Below are 17,880 nucleotides of genomic sequence, written 5' to 3' on the forward strand. Positions count from 1 at the left end.
GTTGTTCTTGTTTTACATTTATTTTGAATAGTCTAAATCCTCACCCTAACCCAGTGTATGATCTGTATGATCAGGTGAAATTACTGGAGATCATTGGGTAAGTGGATACATGTCAGATGAAGACCTTTGTGTCTGATAACTAATTTGTCACTTTTGTCATATTATTTTTGTTGAGCCATCATCTTATCCTAAACTAAAACACTGAAACACTTAAAGTGACACCTATAGGTATTTAATGCAATGAGGTTCTCTAGACACTAGAGGGAATTCTCTGTCCATACCAGGTCCAAGAAGCTTCTTACAAGCACAATTTCTCCTCTACCCCTTACTGTTTCTGTCTCTGTACTTACAGTTTGTTTCCTTGTGGCTCTACTGAATCCATTTAAATGAGGTGAGTAACACACAAACTCAAGTCCGGTGATTTTTTGTATGTTTGTTTGTTTGTTTTGTTGTTTTTTCCCCTTTTTTATTACATAAACCGTGCCATTAAACTGTACATAAATATGTTCAATAAAATGAAAAATAAAAAAATTAAATAGGCCCCAATAAACAATAACATCAAACCTACAACATGAGCAAATGAGCTCTTCAGCAAGTTAACAAAGGGAGAAATAAAAAAAAAAGAAGTGTAAAAAAAAAAGAGAGTCAGACAGGAGCCAGTGGGCGGAACAGTACAACAAACCCTCTCAGGTTGCACCAGTAAAAGGCATGATGTGTAGTCTGTATTACTGATCGAGTGCAGGCAAATTTACCCACTCAGAGTGTAGATGGAACAGATTTCCAGCATTGGTGGAGTTATTTTTTTGTTTTTTGTTTTTTTATCAATTTCAAGTCATTTTTATTATCGATTATCTAGATTACTGGACTAGTGAAGGCACAGTCTTATAGTTCATCTTCAAGCATGTTTATTTGACGCCTGGTCTGACAGCTTTGCTTAAGTGAGTTGTTAGATTATTTCTCCTATAATCTATGTAGTTCGACCTTTTCGCCCCCAGCACTCTCTGTTGTCCTCTCGCTCAGGGATATGCTTGCAAGGGAAGAGACTCTGACACAAAATTGACACCAAAGCATCTTCAAAGGTTTATTGACAATCAAACATATTTATACCAGAAAAGTGCATCAAGGAAAATCATCATGCATCAGTAACAGACATCTCTATCTGTATGCCAGTCTAAGAGGCGCTCTACGCTATCAGAATACCAGTTTATGCCAGTTTGTACTAAAAGACGAGCTTAAGAAATCCTTGAGCTTCAGATATGGAGAGCAGAAGGAACAGAAAAACAAGTGCTAAGTTTCAGTAAAGACTAACGACAATGGGGGCCCAAAATGAAAAAGTAGGCCTGAAACTGAGAGCAAATCTATATTTCTCACAGTGCCCTCTTTGGTTCTAAAAGAACCACGAGGTCTCAGTTTAGTTCAGTAAATGCATGACGAAGAATACCGTATGTGACCTAAACTATTCAAGAGTGGTACTTTACAACCCAGTTTCTCCTTCTGCATTGTCTATTGACCAATCATGTGTCACCTACTTTCTTACCAATCAACCGTATTGTATAGTACCATTCTTCGGACAACAAGCCAAACATTTCTCTCCTGAACTGACTAGAAGAGAGTGAAAGATTTGCATCCACTAATCTAATTACCAAGCAAAACAATGAAATTGATTTAAAACACAAATTGATTACAATTTATTTCTGGTTACACATAATCAAAGAGTGGTATTCTTAGAGGTACATAGATTCAGTTCTAGCATGAAAAAGCGCATACTGAGTAGATACAAGGGTATTCATTGTCCTATTAATCAAAGACTTAATCAGTGGCAAAATGCAGCGAGCAATAAAGGCTAATATCAAAAGGATTACACCAATGGGTATTAATGCATTCAGAAATAGCTTCTTCCAGCTGTTCATCCAGGCCAAAATACCATTTTCAGCATCAATTACTTCTTTACTTCATAAATCATTAGCAATTCTTGACATGTTCTGCAAACCTTCGTCAATCAAATGGCCATCAGCATCGTTATCAGGGATAAATGTACAGCATGTTACTCCTACAAGAACACAAACTCCTCCTTGGAGTATACCTTGGTGTATACCAAGCAGGAATCTAGCAAAAAAAAAAGACAATCTTTCTCACATTCAGGGTACAGTACAGTTTTTTAATGTTTTGAACAACTTTCTCCTTGGCAACATGTGACATACCATGATAGTGTCTGCACCAGAATGCATCATAGGCACGTCCGTGCCCGCTTTGTCCAGAAATTGACTTATCATTGTTTCTTAGCTGCCCATTTGGCAACCTCGTCTGCATATCTGTTTCCCTTTGCCTCATCTGAGTCTCCTGCAGCATGTCCAGCAACCTTGACAACTGCCAACTTAGTAGGCAATTGTGCTGCAGATATAAGCTCGGCCACAATGCTATGATTAGCAATTGGTTTTCCCCCTGAAGTTTTAAAGCTCCTCTCTTCCCATAATTTTCCCATGCGCTACACCATTCAAATTCACCTTCAGTCAAAAGTTTATGTAAATGTACAGTAGAGCCATGCACAGTGGATGTAGGTTTTAGGGTTAAATTTGCAGTAGCTAATAAAATTACTTCAAACCCTGACCTTCGTTGCGCCGTCATATGTTGAGTCGTTATGTTATGCATTATAGCACCTACCTGATGAGACGTGTGCACCACAAGAGGGTGTGATAAGACGATTCGCTCAGCGTCTTGTACCATGAGAGCTGTGGCAGCCACTGCCCGCAGACAACCAGAAAGTCCTTTTGCAACTGCATCAAGTGTTTTGGACAGGTATGCAACAGGTCTGTAGTTACCACCATGCTCTTGGGCCAGGATCCCCGTGGCTATGCCCCCACGCAAAGTCTTATCACAGTTTGAACAGTTCGGCACCCAGGATCTGCAATAATTCACCAGTCCCAGAAAGCTTGCATCTGATTCTTGTTCTTCGGATGAGTGAATGTAGTGATAGTTTTGTCTGGATAGCCTGGAGACAGGCAGACTGCGCCACCTGTGAGGATATGTCCCAAGTATCCACCTTCCTCTGGACCCATTGAAGTTTTGCTTTGGAGGCTTTAAATCCTGCAGCAGCGAGGATATTTCAAACAATGGTGGATGCAGCAGCGCACAAGTCTTTAGACTGTCCAGTGACCAGAATATAATTTGCATATTGCAACAGGCAGGTGTCGGGAGGCACTTGTGCGTTTTTCAGGGCGTTGTGCACTACAGCATAAAACACAGCCGGGGAATCTCTGAACCCTTGAGGAAGGTGCGTCCACGTGTATTGGACCCCACCTTGCGTGAATGCGAACAGTGGCTGTGTCACAGGATCCGGCACACTGAAAATAGCAGAATCAATCACTGTAAAGTATTCATGATTAGATGAAATAGAATTAATGGTAGTCTGCACGTCTGGAACAATAGGAGATAATGGTTTAATCAGACAATTGATCTTCCTAAGGTCCTGGGTTAATCTCCAAGTACCATTTGCTTTCTTTAAAGGGTTAATGGGCATGTTGCATGGTGAGTGAGTGGGAACCAGAATGCCCTGCTGGAGTAGTTCAGCAATAACTGGTCGAATATCTTCCTCTTTCTCAGCATAGAGAGCATATTGTTTACAATATACTGGTGTATCTGTTTGTTGCGCTGCTCTGTATGGAATGACATCAATAAGTCCTGCCTCGTCTTTGTGGGCGGCCCACAACTTTGGGTTAACGTTAGCTACTTCCTGTGTCTCTTCAGCAGTTCCTGTCTGTAGTGAGAGAAAAAACTGCAGGAAAAACAAGTTGTACAGAGTTATCATCAAATGAGATTTTTGCACCAATCTTATACATTAAGTCACGTCCGAGCAATGAGAATGGTAACATAGGAATGATAACATTGTGGAGTTTTCATTGGAACCTGGATGAAAGCATGCATTTTAGAATCTGTAAACGCCCCCGCTCTAGGCAGTTCACGCAGCCTGCGTCCCATATCCTCAACTGAAATATCACCTAAATTAGTGGTTGTGATTCTAATTAAAGAGGCGATCTCTTTGTCCATGTTATTTAAAAGTGTGTTGAGAAACAACTGTCTATGAGCTTCCGTGATCGGTAGGGCTGACCCTTCAGTCCATGTCTGCTTAAACCTGATAAAGAATGCAGTTGGTGTTTCATTCTTCTTTTGTTTGGTATTAGCAGCATATGAAATGTCTTGTTTTGATGCGGTCTGAGTAGTCAAGTATTTATCCAAGTGTTTATAGAAACCTTCAACAAAGGCAGTGGATGCCCATAATAATTCTGCCGGTTCAGTTACCTCATCTTTACTTCTAGTCACCACTTTGTTAGTTTCAACGGGCATGTCATTTTTTGGATCTAGTGCAGGCACCTCTTTTATCAACTCACATTCATTGCATTCCGAAGGGAGAGTTTTGGAGAGTATGAAACGGTAGTCTCTGCCTGTAAGCTGACTATAGGAAGTCAGACGTATAAGCATGTGGGTCCTTAACGGGGTTTGGAAGTTCTTTACAGATAGCCATTGCTTCTGTCACTGAGAGAGGAGATATTTTGTAATAATTTGGGACTTGTGCGAATGGAAACGCACGGACAGAGCTATCAGGTGGGGGATCGACAGTCTGCGTAAGGAGTGTTTTTTCAACACTCGATATCTCGAGAGATCTTTTGACTCTTCAACAGTGTGTGTAGATTAGGGTACAGCTGTTGTTTTACAACAGTAGATCCTGTGTGTCTCCCACTTCCGTGCACTGAGGGGGAGAGACACAAGGAGGGGCACTTGGCGGAGAGGTTAGACCTAGAGCAAATTGCGCAGCAGAAGCATGCTGGGCCCATGACCCAGAGATCGATTGTTGATTCTAACTACTGTCCTTTTTTCTCTCAGGGCCCTTCTCCCAAAACAGCTTCATGTCTTTCCATATAGAAAATGAAGTTTTCATGTAATTATAATCCCACGCTGGGTCTCTCCAGCCTCCGGTGACCATAGATTTCATGCTAGCCATATCTGCGGTTTTAAATGAACCTTCCCATGGATACGGATCTATTTGAGTTTTACCCTCTGACCATCCTGCCAGAACAAAAACGGTTCTGTGTTAAAGCCTTTATTATTTCTGATCATCCAGTGTCTGGGTATTTCCCCCAGCATCGGCTGACTTATCTTGTTCCCCATTCTCACAACTCAACAAAGATGTTTCCTCCTCAGTGATACAATAGACAATCAATTTGATGACCAAATAGTCTACAATAAATATTTCTAGGCTTTAATTTTGCTCTGACCACTCTTATTGGTATAAAGAGGAATAAAAATTCATTCATGAGCGAAGGACACAAAGAGTCCTATAGGAACAGGATCCCACTGAAAAGTTTCAGAAAATTATTTCATTTAATCCTCTTCCCACGTTTATAGCTCGTGAGGCTCCCACTTCCCAACGGAAGAACTGATCTGTTATAATAACATATACTGAAATATGTCATAGGTCTTTTGGGCGAAAACGAATGTATTTCTCTGCGGACAGGAGTGAAAACATAAATATGTTTCTCTTACCTGTCCGGAGATGCAGAACATTCAGTGTGTTTCTTTCCTACTTTTGGTAGACTGAGAGACAGAGAGTACTGAAACATTGAATATACACAATAGCCAAAAGTGCTATATCTCAGGCACTGATGTTGGGTGATGAGGCCTGCTGTCTGTTGGCATTCAAATATATCTCAAAAGTGTTTTAGGTGTTATCCCAATAGGGGTTCAGGTGTGGGCTTTGTGCAAGCCAGTCAAGTTCTTTCAACCATGTCTATATGGACCTTGCTTTGTTTACAGTGGCACTACCATTCTGGAAAAGTAAAGGGAACTCAGAGTGTGTAAGGGACCATCTTAAAAGTTCACCCACTGTGCTAAACGTCAGTGGTCGAAATGTGGTCAAAGTGAAGGGGCAAGAGCTACACCTCACACCTCTGTAACGCTGATATTGAGCACTCCTAAAACTAGTGGAAGCACACAATTCTCTACAATGTCATTATATGGTGTACAATTACTATAAGATTTGGTTGATTGTGCACATTTCTCTTTCATTTTTCACTAAAAGCCTGGCGACTGACAATTTTGATTGTATTGTATTATTAGTGCAACGTACAAAATAGTGTGTGTGTGTGCCATTATATACAAGTAGGTGGGTTATATACATACTAACATACATTATATGCATATTAACTGTTTACACTCACATTTGTTGTTCTCATGTTTCATGAATTTGTTCCATTGAATGTCACAGGGAAAGAAAAAGGGTAGATCACTCATGATCTACCCCATGATCTATGGTGGTGTAGTGGACTAAAGCACTGAACTGGTAAGTAAAAGGTTGTTGGTTCAATACCCACAACCACCACCACTGTGTTCTTGAGCAAGGCACTTAACTCCAGGTTGCTCCAGGGGGATTATCCCTGTAATAAGGGCTTTGGATAAAAGTGTCTGCCAAATGCATAAATGTCATGAAATGTAATGTTCAGGAAGATACCTGCTAATAGTGTCAACACTGAAATATCAGATTGTTAACATAAACTGCATCAGAAGTATCTGGACAGTCACACTTAAAAAAGGGGGGCACCTTTCAGATCTAACTTTTAATCATCTGGTTAGGTTAGTTCAGTTGATGTTCACACAGGTTTCCTAGCCACGTAACCACAGGTGGAGTTCAACACATTAACTATGAACATCTTGGACTAACATTTTACAATGATTTTCTTGACAAGTGTTCTTTTGTTTTCTTTCTTTAAAAGAAATGCTGCTTGCTTTCATACTGCATTAGTTGATTTGTTTTCTAATGCAATGCCTTTTATACATTTTAAGTGTGGTTTGGGGCCAAGCTATTTCTACTGTCCCTGACTTACATGAGAATACATTTGATGCCTATTTGATGTGTGTGTTTACATCTGAAAGACGTATTTTTTTTACATTGTTTGCTCATCTGCAATACATCTATAAGATGTTTCTTCTCAGATGTCAATAAGACGTTCAGCAACGTTTATGGTTAAGAATGTTTGTAAATCTGATCTTTTTAAGATGTTTAGCAGATGTTAATTAGATTTTGATGCTTTCCAGATGAAAAGATCTAAAACAGACATCTCAGAGATATCTGGGGAATTACCATCGTTTTTATAGTTATTAATGTTTAAGTTAGATCAAAATTCAAGTGTCAGTTGTATACAGCGTACAGTCCTCTTGGACTGTAAAATAAGGGTGGAAAGATTTTCTTAGCAAGTGGGAACATGTCTTGTCTGACAGGGTAAACAACTAACTGTAGTCAAGTAACAGCAGGTTAGAAGCAGATAATGGGATTAAAATAAGCGCCAAACATTCAGGATCTATAACGTGTCTGACAAGATGCAAAACTCAGATGATCAACTTATCTATCTATAATCATTTAGTCAGCTGGTGTATGGGGGAAATAACAACAGTGTCAGATGTGGCTTGTTAAGAGTAAAAAAAGCTGTACATTAATTTTACTCAGCCTTAATTATTCAATATGAATAAATAATATTAAAGGAAAATTCCAGATTTTTTGCTTTCGCTTTAAAAAGTGTAACACAAAGAATTAACATTATTTTTGAAAAATATATTTAAGATCATGTGCACTTTAATGGCTATATCAGCCAGCACAAAAAACAAAAAACAAAAAAACAATTGAAATACAGAGTGCATCTTTAATGTCCTCATTGGCACTCAGTGACATGGATGTCATTGTTTGCATACAAGAACAAATGCTAATACTGAAAAAGTGCAAATACAGATACAGAAAGAAACATTTTACAAAACATTTTTACATTTCTCAGGTCAAATCATTCCAGAAGTGTCTTTATCATTTTGTTTGCTGGTTTTACTCGTGGTCCACTGCCTTGGAAATTTCAATTAATCAGTTTGACTTATCTCACTGTAAAAAAAGGAATTGCTCATTCCTAGTCCCAGACAAAGTTTAGAAAGTTCAAATGTTTGAAAGAACTTAAATGTATTTGTACACCAACTTGCTTTACATTGGGCTGCATTAATAACACTGATCACGTAGGACGACAACTGAGTAGACTGTGTGGTTTTCTTCAATGGCTTTCTGTAAGAAACAAACCACAGGAACTGAATTAAGAAAATCTGCTACAAAAACTGTTGAAAGTTTTCTATCATTTTTGGAATGAAAACTGTAGATGCACGTGACTTGGTTTGATGGTGCTAAAAATGTACTGTATGATATAATAGTGTGTTAATATCGCCTAATATCATTTACTTTCATTGCATTTTTTGTCATACAATGAAAGTGAAAGATGACTGAGGCTCAAATTCTACCAAATATTTCGACATATCAATTCATATGGGCTTGGAATGAGGAAATGATCAATTTTAGTTTCTGTGGTGAACTATCATCAAACCAAGTGACAAAGTATTAAAAAAAAGAAAAGAAAAAAAGATAGCACAAGCACACTCGCCAAGCAAAATGATTGGGAAAAAAAGATTGTTTTCAGATTTTCTAATAAATATGAAATTAAGTCAATGCTTTTGCCATCTGAAAGACTTTAAGGCTTTTATAAGTATATATTTCTATTGATTAATTCATCACAGGTGGAGCAGTAAAATAGCAACTGGAAACTCCCACATTTCCTGTCTTCCGATTCATCTTCCCTTGAATCATCAGGCCTGATGAACCATGCTGTTGTGAGGAAATTACAATGACACATGAGTCACTGACTAAGCTTTTCGGGGCTCAGACATTAATCATGGTATTCTGTAACCCTCCCAAAACCTCCGAACACTGAAACCCACAATTGAGCCTTGGGGATGGTACCAGTGGAGGATTTAGGCATGGACGACATGAGCAGTTGCCCAGGGCGGCATCGGGGGCGGCACGAAGCACCCACACAGACCCCCTCTTCCCCCCCCCGGTCAACAACTTTGGGGGCGTGTTGAAGCGTGTTTCGCCCAAGGCTCCCTACAAGCTAGAACCGCTACTGGATGGTACCATGTAGAATTCGCAAGGCTACAGCGTAAAATCATAAAGCAGGAAGCATTTACAGATTTTACAATAAATAGATAAATGTCTTAATTGATGCCACATCATGCACAATCAAATAACTACAAGCACTAACAACTGCACATCAAGACACATAGCTCCTTTACTGGAGGTTTTTACTGGCAGACAGGCGCATACAGTGCACACAACAATTACACGTCTTACCGTACTCCGAATACCACGTTCACAAAATGTTGTATCAGCGTAAAGTACTTCTTCCTCATGAGTCTGAACTGTTTTAATAATAATAATCACAGTTTTCAGACTAGAAAACATTTGATAAGTCTGAAATGGTTGTTTAAAAAAAAATAATTCATATTTTGGCGCATCTTTTGAACACTTTATTTTTGCCCAAAAAGGCTCAGTTCAGTGGTAAATAATACTTGCCCTCTTTTCTTGTTTTTTTCTTGTGGTGAAAGTAAATCCCACCTACAACTGCAGCCACAATCAGTATCAGTAGAGCAACACATATCCCCACTATAACGGGAGAATGCTCTCTGTCTTCTGTAATGAACAAAGAATAAACATTAATAAGTGTAAATAAGTCCTGCCTGAACAAATATTGAATATGCACAGTCTCATATACAAACCATCATCATGAGGGAAATTGCTGAATTTGTATGTCTTTGTTCAGAGTGTAAACAGCAATGGTTTGATATGATGGTCATAGAAGGAGCATGGTACAAGACAACCCTAACCATGCGTGTCTCCTGGTGTGAGCGCAGCGAAGTGGGCGTTTTCAATTCATTCCAATGGCAGCCGATTGGATGCAGCTGAGGTGGATTCTCATTGGAATTAAGTGAAAACGCCCGCTTTGCTCGCCACTTGCCAGTGGACACAGTATCTCTGTTGACATACCTGAACATTTCTGACAGACTTCAGTAATGTTGAGATGTTTAGTCTGGTTTCTGATGGGATTGGACACCACACAGCTGTAGATGTTGTTCTCCTGATATTCCACCTCCAGAGGTAGAGAGAGACTGCTGTTGAGATCAGACACACTGATGGAGGAGAATAAACTGTTTCCTTTGTACCAGGAGAGAGTCACCTGTGTCACATTCACCACTGAACACACCAACACACATTTAGAACTTGAACTTTTAGGTAATGATGAGTTTTGTGAAGAGTCACTGCTGATGACTGGAATGGGCAGAAGAGCTGAGAAACATAAGAATAAATGAAAAGAGTAACATTACTTATAGAAAGCCTAAATACCTTAAAACCTCTAATTTAGTGCCTATTAAGTGTTTTTAAGTCTACAATGTATTTCCAACTGTATTTATCTCTATAATTAAACACTTGTGTTTACTCACCATAGACAGTAACATTGAAATGTTTGTATGTGATCTCTATACTGTAGATAGTTAGTTTATAAATTCCAGAGTGTTTGAATCTGATGTTTCTGATGGTGAGAGATCCAGTCTGTCTGTCCAGCTGCAGTCTGTCTCCAAATGTCTCATTACTCTGATGCATATCAATGTTCTGCTTATAGATTTCAGCTATACGAGTATCTGAACTTTTAATCCTGAATGCCCACAGTATCTGTTCATTTCTCTTTATTTCAGTAAGATCAGTGTGTAGAGTGACAGAATCTCCCTCCATCACCAACACTGACTTCAATACATCTGTATCAACACCAAACACACCTGAAACAAAAAAATATATATATATATATATTTTGCACAATATTACATAGATAAAGCTATCAGTTCCACAGGCAAAAAGACATTCCTTGTTCTGTAACTCAAACAAGAGGCCTACAAAAAAGGATCAATTATGCAATCCCTTCATCTTTTTTCTTTCTTTTTTTTTCTTGTATGCTTTCTTTTAGATCACATTTAGCAGAGTTGTCCAAATTACAGTTCTTTTGGCCATCTGCAGCCTGTCGACCGCTCTCCTGCACTCCGCAAGGCTGTTTCTGAAAATCGATTGTTCTTTCAGAAAGACTTTTAGTAAACATTACATCATTCAGTTCAGCCATCTCATCCCATCATAATCCAGCCAATGCACAGCTGTTCTTCATAGCATCATTGTTTTGACCCCCAACCACCCCTTCACCATCCGTTTAGGTCCCGTCCTGCTGTAGGGGTTGATGTTGCATTCAATTCCTTGCGTTTCATCCATTTTTACCCCAAATACTATCCCTTCAGTTATTGGACAGTTCTTGAAAAACTTTTGATTTAATCACCTTGAACAAAACTGATAATGACAAAGTAAGTATTTTGATGAAAATAAACGTGATAATTTTAGGAATTTTCATTAGCTACATAAATTTGCAACATTTAAAAAATATTGAATATTACATCCAGTTAACTCAAAATCAACCTTTAAATATTGCATGCAATGATCTCATGGATCAGGAAAACTTTACTGTGCATAGTGACAAATAGGTGTTTAGGAAGGTGTTGTGGTGTAGTGGACTAAAGCACTAAACAAGTAAGCAAAAGGTTGTTGGTTCAATCCCCACAGCCACCACCATTGTGTCCTAAAGCAAGGCACTTAACTCCAGGTTGCTCCAAGGGGATTGTCCCTGCAGTAAGGGCACTGTAAGTTGCTTTAGATAAAAGCATCTGCTAAATGTGAACATAGGAAAGTACTGTGGTAGTTTTTGTTGCTATTTAGTGTTTTTCAAGAAAATATGATTACAAAAAAAAAATGTATTTTACCCGGAGGGGCCCTTTAGCCCCATTAAACCCTACTTATTAACATATGTACTTTTCAAGCACACAACAGAGAAGTGTGATTAAAACTCATTAAGCGTACAATATAACGGTGATGATGTAAAGATGGCAATTTAATAGCACCTAGTCCTATTCTTTTTCGGAATGACTATTTGCACCCTGGTGTTAATAGCACCTGCCACATTGTGAGGCTGCTTGCACCCCAATAGATTTGTGGAAACACACAAATATGCAACAAACTGCACTGTAAGAGTTGCTGTAGTGGTGTGGGGCACAACACTGGTGTAAAGGTGTATTTTTGTGTGGGCGACCTGGATTAAAGGTGCACTCAGTAATTTTTTCCCCATTAAAACAGTTTTACTCCTAAAGAAATGCATTGTAATTTTGAAACATATATATAAAATCTTGACTACTCACATGAGATGAGGACTCTAGTCATATCAGTAAATGTATAAAAGCTGTTTTATTCTACATGGGGCAGGGGCGCCCTCAGGGGTGATGCCATTTAAGAATCACATGACCAGCTGTATACTACTCGCTGGTCAACCGTCTCAGTAACCGTCTTGTTATTGGACACTTTCACTCTTGGATTAAATTAATCATGGCTGATTGTGAATAGTGAATGATTCTGCATCCACACCACTAGGTGTCACTGTAAGTCCAAGATGACACAAACAAAAAGTTACTGAGTGCACCTTTAAATTCCACCTGTGTCCCACTCTTTTCCCCATTTTGTTTCTTATCTCCACTGTTAATATTTTCTTCATAACTACTTATAATAATAAATAAAAATGTAGTTTTACTGTAGTAATATTGTAGTTACCATGTTTTTTTGGTGGAAACCATAGTGTTGATGCAATTACTATGGTGTTACTACAGTAATATGGTGTTGTTAATATAGTAACCTTGTTTAATTTTGTGGTTACTATGATTTTACTACAAAATACCATGGTGATACTATCGTTACTGAAGTAAAACCATGGTTAATTTTTGTAAGGGAAGGTTAAGGTTAGGTTTAGGGGTAGGGGTTGTTGAAGGGTGTCTGTGGGACTCTTAATAAACACAATAAACACGCTGCAGTGATGCCCTTATACTGTATGTTAGTGTTTAATTAGGGGTGCAAATAGTATCTGCCACTATTTGGGTGCAAATTTATTTCCATTCTTCTGCAAGAGCCCAGCGCGTCAATCTACAGATGCCAAAAGCGCCCTCTGGGGTCAGTTTTACGACGCATCCGGCAAGGACATTCTTTTTAATGAAAAACCTTTGACTGACGCGATGGGCATTAGAAGATAGAGAGGTTTGAAGTCAGAGACTCAGCGATTATGCCATTGGCTCTCGCATGTCTTGTGACCGATTACACAGACCTCAAGTTCAGATGTATTTTTTGAACAAGACGTCCCTGTAGAATCAGGATGACACAGGATCAGGATGCCTTCACGGAGGGGAAATATTTTTTACCAATTAAAACCTTCAGTTTCACTCTGCTACTCACACAATGCCATTGTATGTTTTGGAATATGGTGCATTTTTAGAAATAAATGATCGTGACTGTACTTTATCTGCTTGTTACCAGTGCTTGAAGTGGGGTGGTATGCAGTGGTACGCAGTACCTGCACTTCTCAAATTTTGTCTACAGAGTACCAGCAGTTTTTCTTGCATACCACCACTACCCAGAGTCTCCCGGTACGATGTAATGTCTTTATTTAATGTAAGTCAGTGATTCGACAAGGCCAGCCAATCACTTTATCTGACCTTCCAAATGATTTTGATAAAAACGTGGTGGTAAACATCCGAGCACTCTCTGCACAAAACTCAGCGGTGAGTTGAACCACACTCGACACGTGCAACAGCATCGGCACTAGTCAAGCGATCCGTGGTCCAGTTCCGAAGGAGCGTGCGTGTTTAAGCTTGTCTGGCCATAATTAAGTTCCACTTTCCTCCAAAACATAAACCAGCAACTTTTGGGTGAGTGCATTTTATTGAGTCTTATTCATTCAAATGTATTTATGCAAATTGTTTAGCTGCTGGATGCAGTCAAAACTACAGACTCGTATGCCCAACCTTTTTTCACAAAAGATAAATCGATGATGAAAACCGAAGCTTCAAAGAAAATACACAGGAAAATTTGCATTTTATTCTCCATTCTTTTATATAGTGCTCATAAAAAGATTGTGTGAAGTGTCACTGAACTTACCTATGCATAAATCCTGAGAGTGTTTAGTTCTATATACAGATGTGTGTCAGCGTTCACAGTCCTGACTTGAACATCCTCAAATCAGTTTGTTCACCGTTTCTTATGATTATTTATTATCTGCACAAGTATCTGGCTCCTGTGTTCAAATTAATGTGTGCAGGACAAGAAAAGGCTATTTGTCCCCTCATTGAATGGGAGGATAATAAAGAAAAAGGGAAAAAAACAGACATAATGCTCTTTTTTCAGTTTTAGGCTGCAGACTTTTATGTGGGTTGATATTGTCAAAGATACAGACTTAAGCAGATCTAAATGCTCTTCCTCAGATTTCATAAACAATAACCCTACATTGTATGTTTTTATTTACCTATTTATTCTTATTTTTGGGGGGCGGAGATTCTGAAAGAGTACTGAAGGGAGGGGTGTGTTTGTTTGGCTGTGCAGAGAGTCTGAGGGGTGTTGGTAAAAGTTGTTTGAAAACATACTTTATTTTTGTAATTCCGTTTGGTGCTACTAGTAGTGCAGAAATTGCACAAACCCTTGTCCGACAGTTTAAAAAAGTTACTCAGAGGTCCTTAAAGGACAAAAATGTCTGCATCAAAAAACTGCCATAATAATATTATATATTAATATTATTTTCCACTTTCAGTTAATACATTTTTTTAATCAACATCAGTCCTGATCATAACTATCAAATATTCATTCATTTTCAGGATTTTAACCTTTAAAATGCCAGTTTGTTTACATAATGCCACTGTTGTTTTTTACACACACACACAGACAAATTTCTCAATACACACATACAAAACACACTCTGACATCCGTACCAACACACCCACACAATTTTAGCTGCATCATTTATTCAGTTGGCCTGCAGTGCTCTATAATACAGTAAACAGAAAATAGGAAAAAAAGCATGTATTTGCTCCATAGGCTAAACATGAGAAATATGGCACTATCTGGTGGAAAATATTAAAAAATTATAATTTTGAAGCCAGAGCTCCGGAATGAAAGCATAATATCATAGAATTCATGATTTTATGCTTTACTGGCACTGGGATCAAATATTGCAGTTTTAATGGGTTTCAATGGGGACATTTTTGTCCTTAAGGTCCTGAGTGTAACTATTTTGTGTACACAGTGTATTATAGATGTACAGGGTTGAGGAGTAACGGAATACATGTAACAGGATTACGTATTTAAAATACAAAATATTAGTAACTGTATTCCACTACAGTTACAATGTAAATCATTGGTAATTAGAATACAGTTACATTCAAAAAGTATTTTGATTACTGAAGAGATTACTTTGCATTTTATTGTCATTTGTTTCATTTAATATTTAGTCCTTTCAGATGGAAAACATTTATACATATAAATGATGCGATCCAAAGTGCATCTGAACAGCGGTGAAACACTTTCTTATGATGTGTTACATTCATACGAGCAGACAGAGAAGTAAGTTTGAAGTACGTTTGGAGCAGAAGAAATAGAAATAAACCTTGTGTAAATTGTCAGCTTTACGCTAAGCTAAAATAATATTCCTAGCCATTTTACATGCACATGTTACAAGGCACGATCATATTTTTTTTTTCAAGAAAATTCACGTTGGATCATAATTTCTTTTTTTTTTTTTTTTAGTAAGACCTTTGATATTAGGGCAACAATCGTATTCTTGATAATATTTTTTTTTATTATTGTTTTCCTGTAAAAATATTTAAAAATCCTTAAAGCAAGATCAGTTTGATTTATCTTGTTTTAGAAACAACACTGCATAAGATATTTAGGTTTAATATATTTAGGAGAATATATTTTTAACATGTGTATTTTGTCTTACTGTACTGGCAGAGTTTTTATTGTCAAAACACGTGAAAAAATCAACCAGTGCTGAAGAAGTAATCCAAAGTATTTAGAATACTGACCTTGAGTAATCTAACGGATTACACATTACATTTTACAGCATCTGTAATCTGTAGTGGAATACATTTCTAAAGTAACCCTCCCAACCCTGTAGATGTATTATTTGAAATATCACAATTCCCCAAAAAATACACAGCATTGGCTAAATGTATGCTGTTGGCATTAACACAGCCAAAATGATCAAAAAAGAAAAAAAAAAAAAAACGAAACTGAAAATGACAAAAATGTCCCGAAGTTCGCACAAGGTTTAAGTTAAGATTATCTTATTTTAGCACATTCCAAATGAGTGTTACAACTGCCCCTGTGTAGTGTTACAGTACCCTGTATGGGGACAGCTGTATGTATCAAATGTGCCCCTAGTCTCCACACACTTCTTGTAGAAAATATAAACTATGCATATGGGTTTTGGACATTTATTTTATTAGTAGACAGATAAATCTCATGTGGAAAAAATGGCATGTTTATGCTGATTAAAATTGTATTTTAAGATATCAATAATAGTATTTTTACTAGTTAAAATCACATTTATGATATCAGTATTCTCTTGCGACATGAATAAATGCTAAAACGGCTTGCCATACTGGTCAGTATTCGTGGCGTGTAGCAAAAAACTGTTAGAACTGTTATCTAACTGCAGCCTTTCACACATTAGAACAGAGTTAATATAGGGAATCTCATTTGATAAAATAAAATCACTTACCAAATACGAGCCACAAGCATAAGAAAACCAATTTAGCAATCATTTTAAAATCCGCATGATTTAGAGCATGGATTAATTCCAGAAAAGTCCGATCTTCTTGCTTTCTTCAGCTGAGATGTAAAAAGTTTGATATTGTTTATAGATCCCACTGCTAAAACAAAAGCCTTTGGGATTAATAAGGGTCCACAAACAAATAACAGTCCGAGTGTATCGTACAGAGATCATTTAAGAAAAAAAAGTATAGCTTCTTAGCACACTTTTCTTTGTGATTTCCACCACAAAAAACATTGGCTCGATGTAAATTGTAGCGTTGCATAAAGGAGTTTCTGCAAACTGATTAAAATATATGTAACCCTGCCTAAAAGTGGCAATACTGTACTGTTCTGCGTAGATTAAAAACAAAAAAACAAAAAATTTTAGGGCCATGCCCCGCCTCAGCGCCCCTCCCATACTCATGATCTCATAAATTGGCTATAAGTGTATGACATTATTTCTTTCTTTCTTTATGAAAGGTGTACTGTTTTTTGAGCCCATAAAGAATAAAAAATGGTGATGCATGGACCCATTGAGATGAATATGAGCTGAGAAAAGCATCTCTTTCATAGACAAACAGAATGAAGACTGTGGGCTGGCACTGTGTTATAAAGCACACAGTTGTATGATTATACTGTGAATCAACAAAGTCTCTTTGTGCTGCATTGATTCATGATTTTGTTCAACTGGTGGTTTGCATCTTTTCTCTATACCTCTTCCTGTAATTTTCTTCTCTGCAAGAACAAACCAAGCCTTTCAGAGTGAACAGATCTTAACCTCTTGCACATTACATGGACTTCCTAATCTATCACACAGACCAGTGCAGAACACATTTTTATGATTATTATTTACATGATTTATTATTTGGTTTCATAACCAAATCTTTGTTTGTTATAAGGACATTTAGGAGTCGTAAGGTCTTGCACCTTTTGAAGCTCCTCTCATTAGTCAGTCAGGAGATTTTTCATCTATTTATTGGAGGAAACACAGTCTTGTGCTCATGGAGTTAAAAGATAAGCATAACAGTGGTTCAGTGTCAGTCTTTAAAGGATAAATTGGTAATGCTTCTTAATGTCTAGTGAGAGTCTGGTAATACTGCTTTGCAAACCAGTAACATTTGCATTTAATCATTTAGCAGATGCATTTATCCAAAGTAACTTACAAATGAGGAACATATCACAAGCAATTTTTCATGCAAGATCAAACAGCATTGCACTGTCCGTTGAATAACCTGAAGTTCTACATCGAAACAGGGCCAAATACACAGTACTGATGAAATCGGTGTGTATAGTAATTTACAAGATCAAAAACT

The 17,880-nt window shown here is 37.7% G+C and overlaps 1 protein-coding gene across 6 annotated transcripts; it reads right to left on the reverse strand.

Annotated features, from left to right (window-relative positions):
• Positions 1 to 1,068: 1,068 nt before the first annotated feature.
• Positions 1,069 to 16,933, reverse strand: LOC127438829 (natural killer cell receptor 2B4-like). 6 transcript variants are annotated; one of them, XM_051694719.1, is made up of 6 exons: positions 16,536 to 16,932; positions 10,354 to 10,686; positions 9,899 to 10,198; positions 9,428 to 9,544; positions 9,206 to 9,273; positions 7,669 to 8,089 (listed from the first exon to the last, which is right to left on the reverse strand). In XM_051694719.1, exons 1-6 carry the CDS (start codon positions 16,576 to 16,578, stop codon positions 8,027 to 8,029), a joined length of 924 nt encoding a protein of 307 aa, XP_051550679.1. In that variant the 5' UTR covers positions 16,579 to 16,932; the 3' UTR covers positions 7,669 to 8,026. The 6 variants fall into 6 exon arrangements, with proteins under 6 accessions (XP_051550676.1, XP_051550677.1, XP_051550679.1 ...); XM_051694718.1 differs by having other exon boundaries at positions 7,669 to 9,273; positions 16,536 to 16,933; XM_051694720.1 differs by lacking the exon at positions 9,206 to 9,273.
• Positions 16,934 to 17,880: the final 947 nt, after the last annotated feature.

The sequence above is a fragment of the Myxocyprinus asiaticus genome, chromosome 50 (genome assembly GCF_019703515.2).
Source record: "Myxocyprinus asiaticus isolate MX2 ecotype Aquarium Trade chromosome 50, UBuf_Myxa_2, whole genome shotgun sequence".
Classification (NCBI taxonomy): Eukaryota; Metazoa; Chordata; class Actinopteri; order Cypriniformes; family Catostomidae; genus Myxocyprinus; species Myxocyprinus asiaticus.